Source organism: Hypomesus transpacificus, chromosome 25 (assembly GCF_021917145.1).
Source record: "Hypomesus transpacificus isolate Combined female chromosome 25, fHypTra1, whole genome shotgun sequence".
Classification (NCBI taxonomy): Eukaryota; Metazoa; Chordata; class Actinopteri; order Osmeriformes; family Osmeridae; genus Hypomesus; species Hypomesus transpacificus.
This window is the reverse complement of record NC_061084.1, coordinates 2,405,277-2,426,753: the sequence shown is the minus strand read 5'-3', so window position 1 is coordinate 2,426,753 and position 21,477 is coordinate 2,405,277. Positions and strand designations below refer to the sequence as shown.

Here is a 21,477-nt window from a genome sequence, read left to right as displayed (position 1 = left end):
TTTATTCATCTATTTATTGATTCATTCATTCATTCATTGTTACTGTGGTGGAATTTTCTATGATTGAATGTCTGAAGTCAGAAGAATTTGTCTTTATCTGTTTATTCTTGAAATCAAGGAGGAGCAGTTCCAAAACAGTATCATAAATGATGTCTGCAGTAGAAGGGCTCTCTAAAGGTGTCATGATCTGAACACTCTTTTATAAAGTAATTCCAGACAGTTACATCATTAGTTCATGTCTATCAAAAGAGGAATCTTCAATAACAGAAAGTTAAAAAGGGAAATAGGTTGCAGAACTGGATACAGATGCTCAATATTAAAAAACAGAGCTTGAGACGACAGAAGCAGAACTTGTCAGCAAAAACACCCCTGGAGTATGGGCAAAACAACCAGGGTCAAACAGTCAAATTGTTAGACGTTTGTCAGCAAACAGAAACTTAAGCAATACTGTCTTAGGCTAAAAGGTTATGCCATTTTTACGGAAGTTAAAACCTCAGCAATAATTGTTCTAGGCCAAAGAATATTATAGACATCTTAAAGAATAGTAATTTTCTATTACAATTCCCCCCTTTTGATCAAACCCTTGATCAACATAAAAATTATATAAAACAAAGAAAATACAACTACATGGAATACATCAAATGTGTTACCCTTGTTACAGTTGAAAACACTTCATCATTAACCAGTAGAATAAGCAAAAGCTGTATTTGCGAGACATAGACGTCTCTGAGTTTTTGAGCAAGCAGAAAAATATACAGAACAATTCTTTACCATCTACCCGGAAGGGCAGAGAAGACACAAAGGTGTCCAACAAAAATGGAAATAAAAGGACAGTCACCTATTATAATCATATTCCAAATAAAAGATGGTCGTGATAAACTGATGAGAGCACGTACTCTAGCCTGATGATGTACTACCCAAATTGTAGGAGACAAGGGAAAATCTGAGCTATCAGGAGACAAAGAAATGTAAGTGTCATCAGAGGATACAGTATGTAATGGTATATCAACATTTTCATACGGGCCAAAATGCAAATATCGCAATTCAGAAGGGCAAAATGTCCAAGCACCAATAGGCAAACGTTCCAACAAATCAGAATGTGACACAATCATGATCAAAAACAAATTAGACTATGACCGAGGCATCATCAGAGTTGGAATCAGAACCAAAATCAAAATCAGATGGACTTGCCCAGGGCCTCCAAAGGTCAGTCGGCAGAGGAGCGAGAGTGGGGTTGCGGTCTGTAGCCACAAGATTGAGGAACTGGGTGTTAACAGATCTGTCAATGGCCTTAACAATCAGCAGCCAGAGTCAGCCATCCATCTGATATACTGTACGATGAGTGAGATACCACCAGTGGAGATAGGATCAGAGTGAGGATCAAGGCCAGCCCCATCATGGTACCTAATCTGGAACGGTTGCAGGATGTTCTCATGGTGGTCGGCGGTCCCACGTTGTCCCTTGGAGGTTGCTTGGTGACAACAGATGTGGATGTATTCTCTGGAACGTGTATGTGCATTATGTATTTCGCCGGAGCAGTTCAGAGCAGCGTTCTTCGTACACTCTAGAATTGTGATGAGTCAGCGCAGCCCTGCCGTGTAAGTGTGTGGCAGGTGTGTGGTTACTCGGGAGGCTCAGGAACCTTTCTGCAGTGATTGGCGTGGATCCAGGTCGCTCTTTCAGCCGTCTTTACCGTTTACAGCAGTGTGTGTAGTTAGCAGGATCTGGAACGGTCCTAACCACCTCTTCGATCTCCAGTTCTTCCTGCGCAGATCTTTCACCACGATCCAATCACCTGGCTTAAGGTTGTGTAGAGTACCTTCAGCTGGCTGGGGCAATGCGTCTTTTACCTGTGTAGAAATCTGAGAGAGCACAACCGACAAGTTTTTACAATACTGTAACATTGCATCCTCACAGAGAGAGGTGGAAGGAAAAGGCCTTCTCTCTGCATTCACCCCCAGTGTAGGAGGTCGCCCAAAAAGGATCTCAAACGGACTGAGATTAGTTCTGGTTCTCTTTCTCATTCTCATGTAGGTCAGTGCAATGGGCAGTGCTTTGGTCCATGAGAGACCAGTGTCCTCGCAGCATTTGGCCAACTTCATCTTTAAGGTTCCATTCTCCTGCTCGACTGCTCCCCCACTGGCCGGATGGTATGCACAATGACGCCTCATGTCAATACCTAGATATTCTCCGACCTGATCAAGAGCAGAGTTGACAAAATGTGCACCATTGTCGCTACTGACTTTTGCTGGTATACCCCATCTAGGAACAATCTCAGTTAGTAGTGCTTTTGTAACAACATGGCTGGTGGCATGTTTTGCAGGGAAAGCTTCAATCCATTTTGACCATAAGTCTACCATAACCAAACAGTACACTTTTCCCTCAGATGGTGTTAACTCAATAAAATCCATCATGAGGTGTTCAAATGGCTGTGATGGGGGTGGATGTGCGGCCTGTGTAGTGGGTATGCCTCGTCCTACATTGTGGTTTGCACATATCATACATGACTGACAAAATCTCTGTGCATATGCTGTAAATCCCTTTTTAAACCACTGTTGTGTTAGCATACTTATCATCCCCGCTTTTGACGCATGGTCCCGCCCATGTGTCAATTTTGCAAAATGGGGAAAGAAATGTTTGGGAAGGCAGGGTTTTCCACACACACTGCGCCACACTCCTTCTGTTAGGATGCAGGCAGATGACTTCCACAGGGCTTTCTCCTGGGGGGTGGCGAATGACTGAAGAGCTGCGAGAGAAGAGGGAACCTCAGAGTTCGAGGCTTGTTCAGAAAAGAGGAAGGAAGTGGTTGAAGCTTGAGCAGCAGCCTTAGCAGCTTTGTCAGCTCTGTCATTCCCTAAAGACACAGGGTCACATGAATGGGTGTGGGCTTGACATTTACACACAGCAATTTTAGATGGAAGGAGGATTGCATCCAACAGGGCAGCGACTTTAGTGTGGTGAGAGATGGGTTTACCCGAGGAGGTGAGGAACTTTCTGTGTTTCCATAGGGCACCAAAATCGTGAACGACACCAAAGGCATACCGGGAATCGGTATAGATGGTAACAGATTTACCTGCAGCCAGACGACAGGCCTCAGTTAGGGCTACCAACTCAGCCGCCTGGGCAGAGAGGTGGCTGGGAAGAGAGCCTGAAACAAGAGTGTCATGTGCAGAACAAACAGCATATCCAACTTTGTTAACACTCGTAGAGGGGTCGCGAGAGGCGGACCCATCCACAAACAAAATGAAGTCGGGGTTGGATAATGGTGTTTCCTGGAGATCAGGTCTGGGAGTGCAGGCCTCCTGGAGGGTTAGCACACAGTCATGGGGTTCACCATCCACAATTGTGGGTAAAAGGGTAGCAGGGTTAAGAACATTACAACGCTTGATGGTGATGTTAGGCATATTCAACAATGAGGCATTGTAACGTAACCACCTAGCGGCGGACAGATGAGAAGTTTTCTGTTCGAGCAAAATTAATGAAACAGCATGTGGGACAAGAAGGGTTAGAGGTGAATACCCGACTATGTCTCTTGATGCCATGACTGCTTTCTCTGCAGCAGCCACAGCTCTCAGACAAAGCGGAAGTCCAGCTGCGACTGGGTCAAGTTTAGCAGAGAAGTAAGCAACCGGACGTTGCCCGCCCCCATGCTCCTGCAGGAGAACAGAAGTCATGCACCCATTTTTCTCATCCACAGCTTGAATGAAAGGCCTAGTTGGATCTGGAAGATCTAGAGTGGGTGAAGACTGTAGGGTTAGTTTCAGTTCACAAAAACTGTCATACGCTTCCGGTGTCCATGTAACTTTGTCATTTGAGGAGAGGCTCTGGCCATGAATCAGTGCACTGAGTGGGGCCTCTAGGATTGCATAATTTTGAATGAACTGTCGACAGTAAGAACAAATTCCAAGAAATGACATGACTTGCTTTTTTGTAATTGGCTTTGGGATGTTTTGAATTGCTGCTATTCTCTTGGGAGAGAGAGATTTGCTCTCAGCTGTGATCACATGTCCCAAAAATGTTACAGACTCTTTAACAAACTGCAGTTTTGACAAACTGGCTTTGTGGCCTTCTGAAGCCAAATGTTTAAGCAAGGTGATGGTGTCTTTTCTGCACTGGTCAGCAGTTGGCGAGCAGGTCATGAGGTCATCGACGTAGGTCAGCAAAACTGTTCCTGGAGAGAGTTCAAGTGTCTCAAGGCTGGTCTTTATGGCCTCGTTGTAGATTGTAGGACTTTCACAGTAGCCCTGACATAACCTGGTGAAAGTGTAAGCCTTGCCGTCAAAGTTGAATGCAAACCAATACTGGCTGTCCTTATGAACAGGAACACTGAAAAAGGCATTGGCCAAGTCAACAACAGAAAAGAATCTTGCTGTGGGTGGGACTTGTGATAGAATGGTGTAAGGATTAGGCACGTGTGGAGCACGTGGCTGCACGGCAGCATTGACAGCTTGCAAGTCCTGAACAAAGCGCCACTCAACAGGAAGGCCCACGTCACGAATCTTTTTAACAGGAAATAAAGGGGATCTGACAGGAGATGACTCACAAGGCACAATAACTCCAGCATTGAGCAGAGACTCAAAAACAGGTCTGATACCGGCAAGAGCTTCAGGTTTAAGTGGGTATTGTTTTCGACAGGTCCGGAAATCAGACTTTGGAGTGATAACCACTGGCTCACAGTTCTTGATCAAACCAACATCATACTTGCCAGTGGCCCACAAAGTTTTAGGAACCGAGTCAAGTGCTGGGTCAGGTGATAAATCAGACTGTGTCATTGTCAGTAAAGGCAAGTGAACAGACTCCTTTACTATTTGTACGTGACGGACCACAGGCACATCAGCAAGGAAAGACTTCTTGAAACAATTCATAGTAAGTGAATAAGAAACGTTGGGGTCTGGTGTACTGACCCAGTCAGAGACCTTCAAGCATTCATCCAGAAACGGGCCCAAATCTCGCCAAGACATGTCGGAACTCTTGACCAAAGAGACATGAGAAGTAGAATCACAAACATCAAAGAAACTCTGTTCTTGTTTTAACAATACTTCAGCAACACAACAAAAATCCATATAATACAAATTAACAATCTGCAAACTCTCTGATTTTACAGCCAGAAACCAGCCGGTTTCATAAACTGTATCTGCTCCAATACTAATATGAGAAGTACAATGCAAATCATCCGGCATCATAAAATCAACATGAACAGAGGAGACAAGTGACCTGGCTATCTCTAACAGTCTCCCCCCCTTTGGAGGGTCTGTTACTTTCCACTGATAGGCATACAGCAGATCTGTCTGACTTGAGAGTGCCATAGTACAAAAAACCTCTGATAATTCAGTAACCTTGATGCCCTCTGGTGTAGACAACAAACAAATACCCAAACGACACATCAAATCCCTACCCATCAGATTAATAGGACATAGATTTGATAACAAAAAGGAATGCTTCAAGGGGTCTCCGTTTGGAATGTTGCAGGGTAAGGGTACAGTAAGATTTTCTTTAACAACCTGACCTGAGGCGCCCATTGAATAAACAAAACGACCACTAAGCTTGGGCGAACTGGGGAACTCTGTACTTTTAATGACTGAATTTGTAGCACCTGAATCTACTAAAAATGTAATGGAGCGTCCTGCTATCATCATAGTAAACTGAGGAAAACTCTTGTATGCTTCAGATGAATAAGACAAGTAAGTGGGTTGGGGTTCAAATTTTTCTGATAAAATTGAAATACATCTGGATACTAGCTGTCCCTCAGCATTGGTAGCAAGCATTTCTTCATTGCAGCAGGCAAGCAAATCGTTATCGCAAATGGACTGTGTAGCAAGCAATTCTTCCTTGCAATGTGCAGGCGTGTGCAAGGTACCTTTTTCATGCTGCGTTGAGGCCAGTGGTCTGCGCTCAGCTCCCGTCTCCTGCCCTCTTAGTCAATCGGATGAATGAAAGCTGTTCTTCCGGTGGGAGAACTCATTCTTCTCCCCCCTCTTATTAGGACAGTCCCTTGCCCAGTGTCCTTTTTCCCCACACTTGAAACAGGCATCAGGGTCTATGTGGAAATGCCGACCCTTGTTGTCTCCTTTACCGCGCCCTTGTTCTCCCTTCCTGCCCTTCTTGTTGAATGGGATGCAGTCTGAAGAAGAGTCAGTGTGGCTTGATGAAGTTCCTTCTCAGCTTTGATGGTCCTCTGTTGTTTCTTGGCCATCAGCTGAGCTTGGTTATGTCGGCTGTGTCGTCGTAGTTCATCCGAGCGGGCTTCCTCATAACAGACACAGGAGAGTTTGACGGCAGCAGCGATCTCTGGTAACAGTCCATTCAGAAAAGCAGAACAGAGATGGGTTTCCCAGGGTGTCATCTGGTCGGTGTTGTTGGGTCGAGCAATGCCGCTGTGGGTGGTGAAAACTTCTGTGAGGCGGTGCAGGTAGTCGTCTGTACCTTCATCAGGTCTCTGTTTACATGCTGCTATTGCTGACATGTTCAGTCGAGTTGGAAAAGCTGTCTTTATGACAGTAGCGATGTCAGTGACTTTTCTCGCATACTGTGCATTGTCCGCATGTCCATATTCAATGTGAGCACACCTGATGTCATCACCCACAAGGATGTTGGAGATCTTTGCAAAGTCTGTTGCCTTCATTTTTGTCCCTAACAGGCGCCTGAGTTCAGTTAAAGTGGGTCTGAACTCCCTACAGAACACAATCAATGCCTCAGCAAAGGCTTCTCCCGAGGTAGTAACGTCTGGGAGGTGTGAACTAGCTTCCCTAACGTCTGACACAGTCCACGGGCGAAAAACCATGGTGGGGCCGTCATGTCCCGCGACCTCCACCATGGGGTAGTTCTGTACTGGAAAGGCACTTAGTTCATCGTCTGAGTCCGGAGGCAGTGGTGTGTTTTCTGCGCGGCGGTTGACAGGCGTGGTGGAGTCGGCTGCCTGGACAGAAGTTGACTTCCCCTGTCCATACATCTGGCCCGATCGGGTGCGGTTAGTTGGAGAAGAGAGTTCCTCTTTCTGTGGCTGAAGAAGGGCCTCTCTCAGCGGTGGGGGTTGTCGTTGGCTTTGTGTGTGGTCTGGTCGTGGAGCTGAAGGAGGGCAGGAGGGCAGGAAATCCAGGTCCGAGCGCAGCCTCGTGGCACTCAACTGTGGGTACAAAGCAGAAGACATGTGCGAGTGCGTGTGCGCCGGCATGTGTGGTGGACATTTCCCTATCTCTTCATCCTGACATTTTTCTGGTTCACTTTTCAATACCTTCTGAAGTCTGGATCTCTCCCTACGGTCAGACTCTTTGTTCCACAACTCAAAACATTTCTTGTGTTTTTCAACCATTTCTAAATCTTTCATATTCACTTTCTTTTTCCCTCTTAAATCACTTTCTTGTTCCATCAATTTCTCTCTTAACTGACTCAGCTGGTTTGTACTAAAGGATCCGTTTACAGGAAAACCAAACTTTTCTGACCAAACATGCAAACAGTCCAGGCTCTCTTCACCATATCTCTTCCTCATCTGGTCCACTATAGGACCCTCAACAGGTCCAACCTGTTTACTTTTCTTTCCCATCCTTACTTTGATGGGCAGTGCACTGATTTTCAATACAGACGTCTCTGTAAGGTCTGGTTCGTTCTTTCCACAACAAGAATAAAGGAATTCTTCCCCGGGAAGAGTCTGGTTCGAATTTTTTCCACAACCAGTAAAGGAAGTGAGGAAAACGCCTACGGTGTCAAGCCTGACTGTTCTGTACCAAATTCCAAATTTAAAAAGTTATGAATATTTCTCACCGTTTAACTTTTGATGATTTTGAAGATGTCATAACAGGTCAAAATTCCAGCGGAGACAATCGGGGGCGCAACGGCCGGTCCTCACCTCTCTTTGAAAATGTTGAGGTTTTGGAGACCAAACACCTTTGTTTGGGATGATCAGTCCCCGTCCGCGTCGCTCCCGACGATCACTCGTGGAATCTTGTTCGTGACGTCAAGTTTGTGGTGGAATTTTCTATGATTGAATGTCTGAAGTCAGAAGAATTTGTCTTTATCTGTTTATTCTTGAAATCAAGGAGGAGCAGTTCCAAAACAGTATCATAAATGATGTCTGCAGTAGAAGGGCTCTCTAAAGGTGTCATGATCTGAACACTCTTTTATACAGTAATTCCAGACAGTTACATCATTAGTTCAATAGTTCATGTCTATCAAAAGAGGAATCTTCAATAACAGAAAGTTAAAAAGGGAAATAGGTTGCAGAACTGGATACAGATGCTCAATATTAAAAAACAGAGCTTGAGACGACAGAAGCAGAACTTGTCAGCAAAAACACCCCTGGAGTATGGGCAAAACAACCAGGGTCAAACAGTCAAATTGTTAGACGTTTGTCAGCAAACGGAAACTTAAGCAATACTGTCTTAGGCTAAAAGGTTATGCCATTTTTACAGAAGTTAAAACCTCAGCAATAATTGTTCTAGGCCAAAGAATATTATAGACATCTTAAAGAATAGTAATTTTCTATTACATTACCAATATGAAAATGAGAGGAGGAAAGTAGGCGTGGAAACTGACATTCAGACATTGCAATCAATCCAGAGCCATAGATTCAATCTAGCTAACTTCTGGGACACACTGGCTGCGAAGGGCCCTGAAGCGCCACAATCTGCTACGAATGGCGCAATGCTGTTCACACTAGACGTGCATTTCTCCACGCCAGTCACCAAGCCTTTCACCTTCTCTGAGCTTTCTTTTTATACATGTAAAACTGACATGGTACATAAACATGGCATAGACTACAGGATATTTAGGCAACTTGTTGCTCCAACAACTGTCGCAACAGCATCCCATTCCCAACATAACGTGGCAACGTTTGGCTTTTGTTGCCGTTGTCTTTGTAAAATACGTAGCCTGACGTTGTCAGAATATGAATCTGATAACTCTCGGTTGGGCTGTGACTATGAGGCGTGTTTCAACCGAACTCTTCACTCAATTGGATAGACCTACAACCAATCAGAGCAAAGTAATATGTTGTTTGTTGAAAACGAATTCAACCCAAGCGCTCTTTCGTGACGTTGTTGATTACGTTACTGTTGATCATCTGTCCATCATCGTATAAAGCCCGCCCTGACAATTTCATTGGTCCGACCAGCTCCTGGTTTTATATAGTTTGTCCCCAATACGAGCCCCTCCAGACCCAACTGCCCGACCAATTTCTTTGTGGGCGGGGCTAAGTTGGGCTGGCAGCCAGGCTATAAAATACGTGCTGTGGGGAATACAATTCCATGTAGGACTAAGCTACAATTCATCTTCGATGATTAACTTTGTGTCGTCAACTTTGTGTAGGGGTCAGATGGCTGAGCGGTTAGGGAATCGGGCTACCAATCCGAAGGTTGCCGGATCGATTCCCAGTCGTGCACATGACATTGTGTCCCTGGGCAAGGCACTTCACCTTACTTGCCTCGGGGAATGTCCCTGTACTTACTGTAAGTCGCTCTGGATAAGAGCGTCTGCTAAATGACTAAATGTAATGTAAATGTCAATCTTCACAAATTTCTCTTCTGCTTGATTGGGGGCTATGACAGATTGTCTATCTCGCTCTTACACACAGGACAAATATGTTGGTTTGACAATCAATAATCAGCATTTTTTATTTTGAAATGTTTAAATTTTGAGAATTGATCGGATATCATTTTTATCGGGGTAAACCCATGGTTGGCCGGTCAGCTTATTGAAGTTGGGTGTTAAGCAAGCCCCCACCCCTCGCCCCTTGGCTTGAAGCAACGGCCCCGGTGGATGTAGGTGGAATTGCATTTCGTGTTTGACTTCCGACTCTTCCGGTCGTTTCTATTCTATTGACTCCAGTCAACATTTACAAAACTATCTCCCCCAATAATTTTAGTTCGATTCTCGAACCTGGCTCATACTACTAGCTTTTTCATAGAATAATTTTTCCTGATTTTTGCTTAGTTTGAAACCAATCCGAAATAGGTAAACTAGCACCCCATTTATTTGCCTACGTCAATAAAAGTTGCCTGCAAATGTGCTTGCGGATACTAACAGGGCACAAGCACAAAAGTTCACATTGGCCAATAGCCGATTTACATGGAGCTGAATGAGCCATAGACTTATATTGAATGAGCACAGGGAGAAATGGCTTGAGTTGCCTGCCCTGTTGTAGCAAGTTTAGCAAATGGTTGTCACACATACATGAAATGTTGTTAGTTTATCCCCGTTATTTTAAAACAGATTTGATTTTTCGAAAAAACTTTCCTGGCATGATGGCAAATATATTATATTAAGTGCGAGCATAGATTGTTGACGTCTATCTGGAGCAAAGACGAAGATTAATACTTTAACCGGTAACCACAATAGGGAATGATATATATTTAAATAATATTAGTCTTACCTTCAGAAGCTTTTGTTAAACACACCCATTATTTTTTTCCCATATATCTTTTTTTGATCATGTCATCAAGCCAGACTACTTTTGTGGGACAATGAAGGTCCTCAGTGACTCTATGTTTCACCCCCACTTACATTTGATGGAAACGTCTTGTAGCCTAAATGGTTCTGCGAATATGCCCCTTTCAAAGGCAAATGTTCAATAAAGTATATTTTAGACACAGTTCTCGAGCTTTTATTTATTACATTATTACCGTGTATATATACCATTATTACAGTGTTGTTAGATCACGTTATATCCATTAATAGGCATTTGGTTTCGTAGGATGAACATATAAAACACAGGCACAGATTTCGGTTACCAAAATAACTATTAAGCTTTTTTTGCCTGGCGAGAACAACAACATGTATTCATTTATTTCTGTCTAAATGCATGGATGTGGACATTTATTTATTCATTCATTCATTCATTCATTTGTAAATATGGCAGGTTTGGTCTTCCATAGCGTGCTATTTCCCATTGGCGTACCTGCCGTGGTTCAGATGTCGCCATATTCCTCAGAACTGGCTCATATGCGGCAAGGATCCCGGACGAGCCCTCAATTGTTACCGGCCTCAAGCCTAGGGGAACTTGGGCCAGCACAAACCGGTTCCTTACGCTTGAAAAGTGAAGGAACAAACACAGGTGTCAAGGCATGGAGTTCTCTTTTATTAACAATCAATAAAACAGACTACAATGAAAGACAGGCTACAACAATCATTTCATATTCACTGTCAACTGCATAATTAGTCAACACAGGCGACCACCGTCCGTGGCCCAAAACCATGTTAAATCACAATATACCAACATCAAACACACACACAGACATCTTTTACCAACGTAACACCCCATTACTAGTATGCTTGTTTTAAGATCATCCACACTCATTTGCAGCAGTTTAAAACCCACAAGAAAAGGTTATCTTACCTTGAAAAGTGAAGGAACAAACACAGGTGTCAAGGCATGGAATTCAAACGAAAGCTCCCCAATTCCTTTTTTTATCCTTCCCTGCCTTGCAGGATGCATCCAATGACACCTCGCTGTCTCTAGTGGACTGGAGTGAACCAAGCATGATAGGGTGCATGCGTGTATGTGTGTTTTGTGTATGGGCGTGCGGCACTGAGGATAGCCCGCTACACTTACCTAGAAGTAATATTGTCTGTACTATTTCAGTGAAGTGGAGGAGTTTGATAGGGGGATATCTAAACAATTGCGCACTGAAGGAGTGCTGTTACCGACTTCACAATATGAGGTTTGAATATTGAAAGTTCAGGAAAAGTCAAATATCCATAATGTTTTTTTTTTTTATTTGTTTTTCTTGCTTCTATCTCTCTTTGAAGGATGAAGTTGTATGGAGGTCTGACTGGAGTGATATGGAGGGGATGGAGTGATATGGAGGGTTGATTGTCATTGTTTGACAATTATTCAAAATAAACAAAGTATATCTTGAATCTGCCCTGAGAGTCAACCTTGTGTCTTGCCTCTCTAGCATTACACATTTGTGGTTGAGATTGAGCGACTGCAAAAGCCATAGCAAATAGAATAGAACTTCACTTTTCCAGAACTTTGTGGTGTCTGACACATCCAAAATGTAGCATGCACACGTGCAGTATTTACAGGAATATGAAATATGATCTGATCCACTGATGTGATCAATGTTTTGAGTCATGTCCAATACAAAACATCATCTAGCATGCACATCCACACCAAAGGAAGCATCCTCATGTATAACAGATAACTTAAGTATAACAGATTAGAGTTAAACTTGTATTTCCTCAGATAACCTTTATATTTATGTATAATACAGCATAAAATTAAATAATGAAACAAATCACAGAATACATACATTGCATAAGTATTTTGACAGAACCCTGTGTGTGTGTGGAATTTAATTATCAGCAGTATGAATCAAGGATTTACTCATGTTTAGTAGTTGTATTCCCAACAGATGTGGTTACATTCTTTTAAAGGCACTAGAGATATTCCACAAACACAAACCTAGCATGTGCTTTTAGTTTTTCCAGATGGGAGTGCATGATGCAGGAAAGAAGGGCAGCATCGTTGAGACTTCTACACTTCATGTAGGCAAACTGGAGTTGATCTGCCAGGTTCTGGATTGTCTCTTGTAACATACATTCAAAACTCTTCATCACCACTGATGTAAGAGCTACATGTTGGAAGTAATTGGGAAGCCTGGGTCTGCTATTCTTTGGAACTAAGCAGATGGCAGAAGGTCTTCCATAGAGCTGGAACTGTGTGTTCCAGCTCCTCCAAGGACCAGTTGAACAGTTCACAGAAGACAGGGCCAGTTGTTTGGAGCAGGTCTCCAGGAGCTTGTTATTACTGATGTTATCAGGACATAATGCTTCGTTGACTTTGGCTATTTGGTGAAGTTAAGCCATCTAGAACGAGTTCAGAGTATCTGCAAAGGTGCCACAATCCTAAGGCTCATGTTGCAGGGTGTACATTGGTTCTCTGTAGTCCCAGAAAACTTTTAAGGCCACTCCAGACATCACACATCTGTCCACATTGATATATTTTCCACCTTTTCTTTAGGCTATTTTATCTTCCTTAATTTGCTTACTTAATTTGATCAAATTACACTGGATCTTGATATCTATGAAATATGCAATTTCTTTCAAATTGTATGTGATTAAAATGTCTTTAATTATCCAATATTTATTATTCAAACACGTTTTCATATATTTTACCTTTCTATATTATTAGAACATATTTTCAAATATTATACCTTTCTATATAATTGTGTCATCAAACATCATCACATGAATTTTCCTTGTTTCTTGCCTCGCAAACCATTCAAATATGTTGTTGCAATCTAGTGACACTGCCTTTCAATTCGCCAAGTGGCGCTGTCAGGGTCCTAGAACTGCGGTCCTGAAACTGCAGCTCTCCGAGGCTTCCGGGGTCTCCGGCTCTGCAGGTTCATATTATTGGCCTGGGGCGCTATGAAGAGGGGGGCGCCAAATACCGAAGTGCGTCCATTAATTACCCATCCTGCACCACCAATAGAGGGTGCCGAGAAGGGGTGGGGGGGCGTCTGTCCGATTTGCGCTCCCGGGGGGGGCGCTGTTGAAACATCCTGCCTAGGGCGGCGAAGGTACTCGCGCCGGCCCTGGTCACGTGACTGAAAACTATTAACTGAATCCAGGCTGGTCTGCCATGATGTCATTGCATGCCTCATCTATGGCCTGGAGAAGGGTGACTTGTTCATGAGGGTGCCTATCTTAAACCTTCCATCTCCATATGGAAAAAGAAATCCTCAAGCAAAAGGATGAATTTGTGATGGTATTTAAGTTAGATTTTAAGTTGTGAACATGTGATTTTAGTTCAATGACCAAATTATCTTAGGTAAATGTGTATTGCATCCAGACGGTTGGAAAAAATGCTAGTGTGCATTTTGATCATCGGTTCTGAGTTTTGTGTCTAGAGTTTTGAAAAAGAACATCAAGGTTCTGAAATTAGTGTCAAAGTGTGAAAAAATGTGATAGCACCACCATGATTGGTGATGAAGATATGTTCTGTTTTAACAGAACAGGATCTGGTTGTCACAGATTGTTTCATAGATTTTGTCAGCAAAACCCGCAATGTAGTGCAATCTGAACAATTACAAAGGTTTTCACTAATTGTGTTTTCTTGTTAGCTAAATTTACGTGGAAAACACATTTTTGATTATTGTAACCAGCTAATGTTACCTGACTCGGACCCAGTGCTGGTCTTAGTACATTTGGTGCGCTAGGCAAGGTTTACCTACACCCCCCAACCCCCCTCCCCCCCACCTTATTGAATAAATTGTATCGCATAAGCACACTCCATCATTGAGAAAAACACGATCAACTGTCGTAAATAGCTACCGTCGCAGTGACTGTGGAAGGTCATGTTTTTATTGGGGGTATGTGTTGTAGCAGAGAGTCAACAGACAAAGCTTGGTACCATCCACACCTTTCCCCTACCCCCGAAAAGGGGGAAGGGTTCCTTCCCTTTTGTCCTTATCTCCCAGAAGATGCTTCAAAGCCTGACCCAGCATGGGGTCAGGAACAGAGACCACATGGTCACACAGTATCAGACAATGGAGTATAAGGGAGAACTTTCTTTCGTGGAGTTACAAACATATTTCTCAAGGACTACATGGCTCATGGACACTAATTCAATGACAGTAGTCGATGTGTTATAATGTGTGTTTTCTCATTTACCTAGAACGTGTTTAATTGATGTTTGATTATAACTCCCCTTCAGATATAGTTAAATCAGTCAATCTTGATATCAAAATAATTGTATCATACTAACAAAACCAGTTATGAACGTTGTATTGCTCTATTCTGAAGTTTAAGCATTTCATGGACATTTGAGATAATGGAATTTAAACTATCAGCCACTTCACACCTCTGGGCAGATCTCAAGACGACGCCCAGGTGGAAGTAACTGACCAATGAGAGAGGTCACCTTCACATGGATGACCCCCTGTTCTTTGGAGTATAAAATCGCCGAACTTACAATCACCCCCGCTTGTTCGTAGGATTAACTTGGGGTGAACGCGTCACTCCCTAACCTTTACCTCATAACCTGCACCTTCACTTTGCGCCCGGAACTTTGACGAGAGATTCCGTTTCCTATTCGTTGGATATAACGAACCATTGACTCCGTTCTTCAAACCGACAAAAGTAACTGCGATTTGCAATATTTCTTACTTGTGACATATTGGCATGTTGTGATTGAATTGTCGATGTTTGATTGTATTTTACAAATGATTTAACTTGACCATCGTTAGATCAGTTGCTATTGATCGTCCATTGTTACTATAGAAGCCTCTTCCTCTGTACCTCTTCCTCACTCTCTCTCTCCCCTCCCCCTCCACACGCGCTCTACGCAGCCATTGTGCCAGTGCGCTCTCATTAGAATTTAGGCCTACTGTACTGCTTTAGCCCAACTAACCCATAACTTATCTGGTATGTGTTCACTATAATTACATTCTCTTAAATAAATCATTGTGTATAATACTCGCGTATCTCTCACGTTATATGATCTGCTCTACTTTCATAGAATTCCCTACTTAAGATTAGACTGATTATTACGAGTGCTATTATTCAATATTATTAAACAAGGTTTCCTCTGTCCCTTTCACGAATCAGAGGTGGTGCCCCCAAGAACGACTATACTTTATTATAAACTAAGTATTGCTAATCTTAACCGTGCAAACCACACTACATACTGGAGCCCCGTGCGAGGCTTTGAAACAGATTGAAATGAGCGATTTATAACTTGAGATACATCTTCCGTCTGAAACAGAACCCACCCTCCCACCCTTTTGGTTAAATTAACGTCCGTTGTATTTAACTATTCCCCAAATAGCTACAGTTTTAAACACTGTTTGAATACTGTGCTGTGTACTGATTGAATTGGTTTTTCGTAACAACTGAATGTTTGTGGTTGCTATCTAGCTTTGAGCTAAAAGTTGAGCGAAAATACGCGCGTGCGCAGTGACACGGCGTCCCGTCTCATTTCATTTTGTAAATTTAAGGCAGCGCTTCCAAGAGAAGGCATAAGAACCTTTTAACGGGTCATAACCACTACTTATATTGGTACCATACACGCTTCTAAAAGGTGTATCTTAGTAGGGTTTCCTATTTTGGGTTAAGCGAATTACCCTTGAAACTGATAAGTTGTTCCGAGAAACAAACATGCGGTTTAGTCCTAAAGGACTTTTATTTTGAAAGAGACTTCGCAGTTCTTTACTAAGCTATATGCTTCAATATTGTTAAGCAATTCGTCATTGATTAACCTAGCTTTTCGAAAAAGCTTCACTTTGTTTTGCATGTAATTCAACATTAATGTAAACACTCAACTTTCTAGAATCAATAAAGTACCAGTAAAATAATTATTGAGACAGTGGGTCGCTGTAATTTAAAGACTTTTATTGCGTGCTTAACCGGAAATAGTTACGCTTCGTCAGCAAAACTTATAATTTGATTTCATTCCGCGCACTTAAAAGTGGAAGTTGTCAGAATATCGGCGCTGTTGACCATCCTGAACTGTAATTCTATTTACCCCTCATCAGTATCCAATTTTAACACAATCAATAAATAATAATTAAACGTAAAGTGTATTATTTTTAGTTTGCCTACTTTATTTGCGATCAGTCCAAAAGGACTTTTGTTTGGAAGTAGCCGGACAACGCAGCCTGTACCGTCGCAAATTGTTAAACTATTCTTACATAGATTAACCTAGCTTTTCGAAAAAGCTTCACTTTGTTTTGCATGTAATTCAACATTAATGTAAACACTCAACTTTCTAAAATCAATAAAGTAACAGTAAAATAATTATTGAGACAGTGGGTCGCTGTAATTTAAAGACTTTTATCGCTTGCTTAACCGGAAATAGTTACGCTTCGTCAGCAAGACTTGTAATTTGATTTCATTCCGCGCACTTAAAAGTGGATGTTGTTGGAATATCGGCGCTGTTGACCATCCGGAACTGTAATTCTATTTACCCCTCATCAGTATCCAATTTTGACACAGTCACTAAACAATAATTTAACGTAAAGTGTATTATTTTTAGTTTGCCCACTTTATCTGCGATCAGTCCAAAAGGACTTTTGTTTGGAAGTAGCCGAACAACGCAGCTTGTACTGTCACAAATTGTTAAACTATTCTTAAATTGATAAACCTAACCCTTCGAAAAGAAGCTTCACTGTTTTACATTCAATTCGACATTAATGTAAAACCTTGCCCAATTTAAGGCTACATTATAGATGCAGCAGCAATTTGGTTTATTATCTGTATTTTGATTTGCGATTGTAACCTTAATTTTTAATTTGAATATTAATTTCACTTTTGGATTGTTAATCTTTGAATATTAATTTCGGATTTTAAGTTAATATAAAATTGATTTCTATTAAAACAAATTTTTTTATTTAATTTTTTTTTACAAAAAAAAAAAACACTACAAAATTAGTGCCTAAGAACTTTACCACAATAGCATTGTGTTAATAACCTCCATTAGCCGAACCAATCCCTAGTTAACTAAACATGTCTCACCTCACGGAAGCTGAGAAATTGATGGTCTACCTGTCAGAAAAAGAAAACCCAAACTATGTAGAAACCCTAACCGATCTACCGTTTGAGGGGATCGCATTGAAAACCCTGGAAGTGGTCGCAGAAGATGTGGGCCAACCATTGAACAAGTCCCAAACCATCAAATGCATATCCAGCCTCGGTCTAAACTACGCTGCACAACTCAGGTTATCAATTGCGGATGTCAAAACACAATGGGCACAAGCTCTCCGAGATCAAGAAGAGGCTCTCAAAGTGACAGAAAGTAAACGACAGCGCCGGGAACAATTGGAACAAGAAGCAAGCGACCTGACTGGAGAACTGGAGAGCGCTAAAACTAACCTAATACAACAGGAAATGTCCCTCAAACAGGCCCTCAAAGCAAAAGCAATGGAACAGAACCGACGAGAAGAAAGAGAACAGGAAGCCAGCAGTTTAGCCGAAGAACTAGAAGACGCTAAGACTCAGCTAACGCAACAAGAAAGATCCCTCAAAGATGCCCTCGAAGCAGAAGAAAGAGAACAGGAAACCAGCGACCTAGTCGAAGAACTGGAAAAAGCTAAAACACACCTAACGGAACAGGAAACGCAGCTAATACGACAGGAATTGACCTTCAAAGATGCCCTCGAAGCGAAAGAAGGAGCTAACCGAAGCTATGCCTCCGTCACACTTGAAGATGAAGCGCCCGGCAAAGGATCGCTGGACACGGGTGCAGAACTCTGCCTAATTGCACCCACCTTGGCCGCCCAGCTAAAAGGAATAGCTAGCTCACACAGAAGATGGATTAACAGTGAAGATAGCGAATTCAACATCACAGGCTTCACCCAAAACAAAGCTCCATTCACAGAGACTCTGTACTTGAAGCAAACACTTGGGGAAATGCACCTAATCCACCACATCCATGTCTCTTCGCTTGAGACCGAAAAACTGCTGATTGGACACAATCTACTCAACAGAAAGGAACCCCTCCTTGACTTCAACCAAAACCAGATGTGGACCCACGTCAAGAAGCCTTATCCACTGCCTCACCCTGAAGTCCAGAACACAGTCTTCACAGTGGAAGGGGGGGGACATCCCACGTCTGATCCACATCTCTCAGAAGAGGACCCGATCCATGGGTTAGATGGCCACTCCAGACCGCCCCAGAGCTACGCCACTCAACCATCAAGAAAAAAGGGTCGAAAAGAATTAGCAAAACGCCATGACCGTCGGATGCCAGCAGAAACCCACCTGCGACGAGAAGCGTCACAGGCCCAAAAGAAGTCACATGATGCAAACTGGATGAGAGGGCAGAAAGTAGGAAGACCTACTTTGGTCGACAAGTATCCCAGAAGAAGCACCCCAGCTGTGACGAAGTGGCACAACCCCCGGAAGAGACCACCGCTACTCGCGGACAACAAGCCAGGCACAGAGCCCTACCCTGGCTTTGAAACAGAAGTGATACAACAGCTGGGAAAAGCTGATGCCTTGGAAGAGGACACACAGAGACAACAGCTGAGACAGCTGTTCTACAAGCACAGTGCAATCTTCTCCAAGGATTCCTTGAATTGTGGAGCAACAGACATCCACACTGTTCGCATCCCCACGGATCCAAACGCGGCCCCAACGTTTGTACGGCAGTACAAAATCCCACTGGCTGCTTACAACTCAGTACAAGAAATCATCGACTCACTGTTACAAAAACAGATCATCAGAGAATGCAATAGCACCTACAACGCCCCCCTGTGGCCGGTGCTCAAGCCTACTGGAAAATGGAGGCTCACCATTGACTATCGACAACTCAACAAGCAAGTCCCGTTGTCACGATGGCCAATGATCCATCTTGACCAAGAATTGGCCAAGATCTCTCAAGCACAATACTTCTCAACAGTTGATGTTGCCAACGGGTTCTGGACAATGAAAGTGGACCCAGGAGACCCACACAAACTGGCCTTCTCGTTCGCAAACCGCCAATTCACTTTCAACAAATGCCCCTTCGGCTACTCCAACTCACCCGCAGAGTCCAATATCTTCTTGCACAAGGCAATGCCTGACGCAGCCACCAGAGGCAACCTAATCTGCGTGGATGACGTCCTGATGCGAAGCCAGTCATGGTCAGACCACCTTCAGAAAATTGACCATGCCCTCTCACAACTCTCCCAAGCAGGAGCAAAGCTTGCCCTGTCGAAAGGACAATGGGGGAGGAAAAAGGTGAACTACGTTGGTCTCCTAGTAGGACCCAATGGGATCGAGCCCCAATCAACCAGAATTGAAGCGATACAGAACATAAAAACGCCGGCAGACATATCGGAACTACGAAGCTTCCTAGGAATCTGCAACTACTCAAGGCAATTCATTGAGAACTATGCAGACATCTCCAAACCCCTAAAATCACTCCTCCAAAAAGAAACAAACTTCCACTGGAGTGAACAACACAGCGCGGCGATGACGGAACTCAAACACCGGCGGTGCACTGCTCCATGTCTGGCCTACCCCAACAAAGACAAGGAGTACCACTTGGAGGCTGGATTTTCCAAACACTGCATGAGTGCAGGTTTATACCAAATCTATGATAAAGACAAACGTATCGTCGCCTACGCAAGCAAAAATCTCAGCATGGTGGAAGACAAGTTCTCAGACTGCGAGAAAGCGTTGCTGTCCACGGTGTGGGCAGTAGAACATTTCCGGAACTATGTCGGAGGGCAGAAGATAATCATCGAAACATGCCACCAACCGGTCACCTTCCTCAACAGCCAAAGACTACGTGAAGGAAGGGTTTCCAACAGCCGAATAGCCACCTGGATGATGGCCTTCCAAGGCTATGACGTCGAAGTCAAGTATGGACAAAACAACAAAATGTCCATAGGCCAAGGCCTGGCTATGTGCCAACATTGTGTCAGGGAGGACACCTCCGTGGAATCGCCAACAATCACCGCTGCACCACCTCCACCACCGTCAAATCACCACTACTTCGATGAGAACACCTGCGATGGCTTACCAACAGCATTCGTTGATGGATGTTCCGTCCATCATGAAAAATATGTCCAAGCTGGAGTGGGAATAACCTGGGAAAACCATCCCAACCTCAAGACCCAAAAGATCCAGCTTGGAACTAAAACCAGCCAATATGCAGAATTAGCTGGAATCCTCATCACGGTTCAGCAAGCCGCTGAAAATAACCTAAAAACCTTTGTGATCTGCAGTGACTACAACTTCACCAAACCGGTTGGGGTCTCAAAGAAGTTCCTCCCAAATTGGTCAGGCCCCTATAAGATAGTAGACAAACTCTCGCCAGTGGCCTACCGAATAAAAATTAAAAAAGGGCAACGCACCCCGCACCTCAAATGGGTCCACTGCAATCAAATAAAATTACACACCCCTCTAAAAAAAATAGCAGACCCAATTCTAATTACTAACTAATAAAATTGGATAAGCTAGAAGTTTCTAACGAGGAACGCCTTACAGCTGGACACCCCATAAACAAACTACCTAAGCCCTCACCCATGAAGTCCAAGATTCCAGGAAGTCACACACTTCCACTTCTTTTTTTTTAATTTCTTTTTTTAATTATTATTCTTTCCTCTATTAAATTTCTTCTTCCTTTCATTTTTAGCATAGAACCTTAACCTAGAGAAACTTATTAATAGGACCCAAGTTAGTCCCATTGATTCCTGCCTTGTTTAGAGTCCACTCATGCCAATGTGTCCAGTAGAAATGCTGTCGTACTGTCGTGTTTGTCTTTTCTCTGCTCTTCTTACGTGCCAACAGCCCAACGACGTCGAGTCATCGGACGTTGCCAGCAGGGGGATATGTAGCAGAGAGTCAACAGACAAAGCTTGGTACCATCCACACCTTTCCCCTACCCCCGAAAAGGGGGAAGGGTTCCTTCCCTTTTGTCCTTATCTCCCAGAAGATGCTTCAAAGCCTGACCCAGCATGGGGTCAGGAACAGAGACCACATGGTCACACAGTATCAGACAATGGAGTATAAGGGAGAACTTTCTTTCGTGGAGTTACAAACATATTTCTCAAG

The 21,477-nt window shown here is 43.2% G+C and overlaps 1 protein-coding gene across 4 annotated transcripts; it reads right to left on the bottom strand.

Annotated features, from left to right (window-relative positions):
- Positions 1-487: 487 nt before the first annotated feature.
- LOC124486931 lies at positions 488-8,034 on the bottom strand. 4 transcript variants are annotated; one of them, XM_047048818.1, is made up of 3 exons: positions 6,043-7,750; positions 5,858-5,924; positions 488-1,862 (listed from the first exon to the last, which is right to left on the bottom strand). In XM_047048818.1, exons 1-2 carry the CDS (start codon positions 7,538-7,540, stop codon positions 5,893-5,895), a joined length of 1,530 nt encoding a protein of 509 aa, XP_046904774.1. In that variant the 5' UTR covers positions 7,541-7,750; the 3' UTR covers positions 488-1,862; positions 5,858-5,892. The 4 variants fall into 4 exon arrangements, 3 of the variants coding, with proteins under 3 accessions (XP_046904774.1, XP_046904772.1, XP_046904773.1); XM_047048816.1 differs by lacking the exons at positions 5,858-5,924; positions 6,043-7,750 and having other exon boundaries at positions 488-1,591; positions 1,694-5,851; XM_047048817.1 differs by lacking the exons at positions 5,858-5,924; positions 6,043-7,750 and adding an exon at positions 1,956-5,851.
- Between the last annotated feature and the right edge of the window lie 13,443 nt (positions 8,035-21,477).

Coding starts and splice junctions, on each gene's coding strand:
- LOC124486931 (XM_047048816.1), bottom strand. CDS start 5,765: ATGCTTGCTACCAATGCTGAGGGACAGCTAGTATCCAGATGTATTTCA.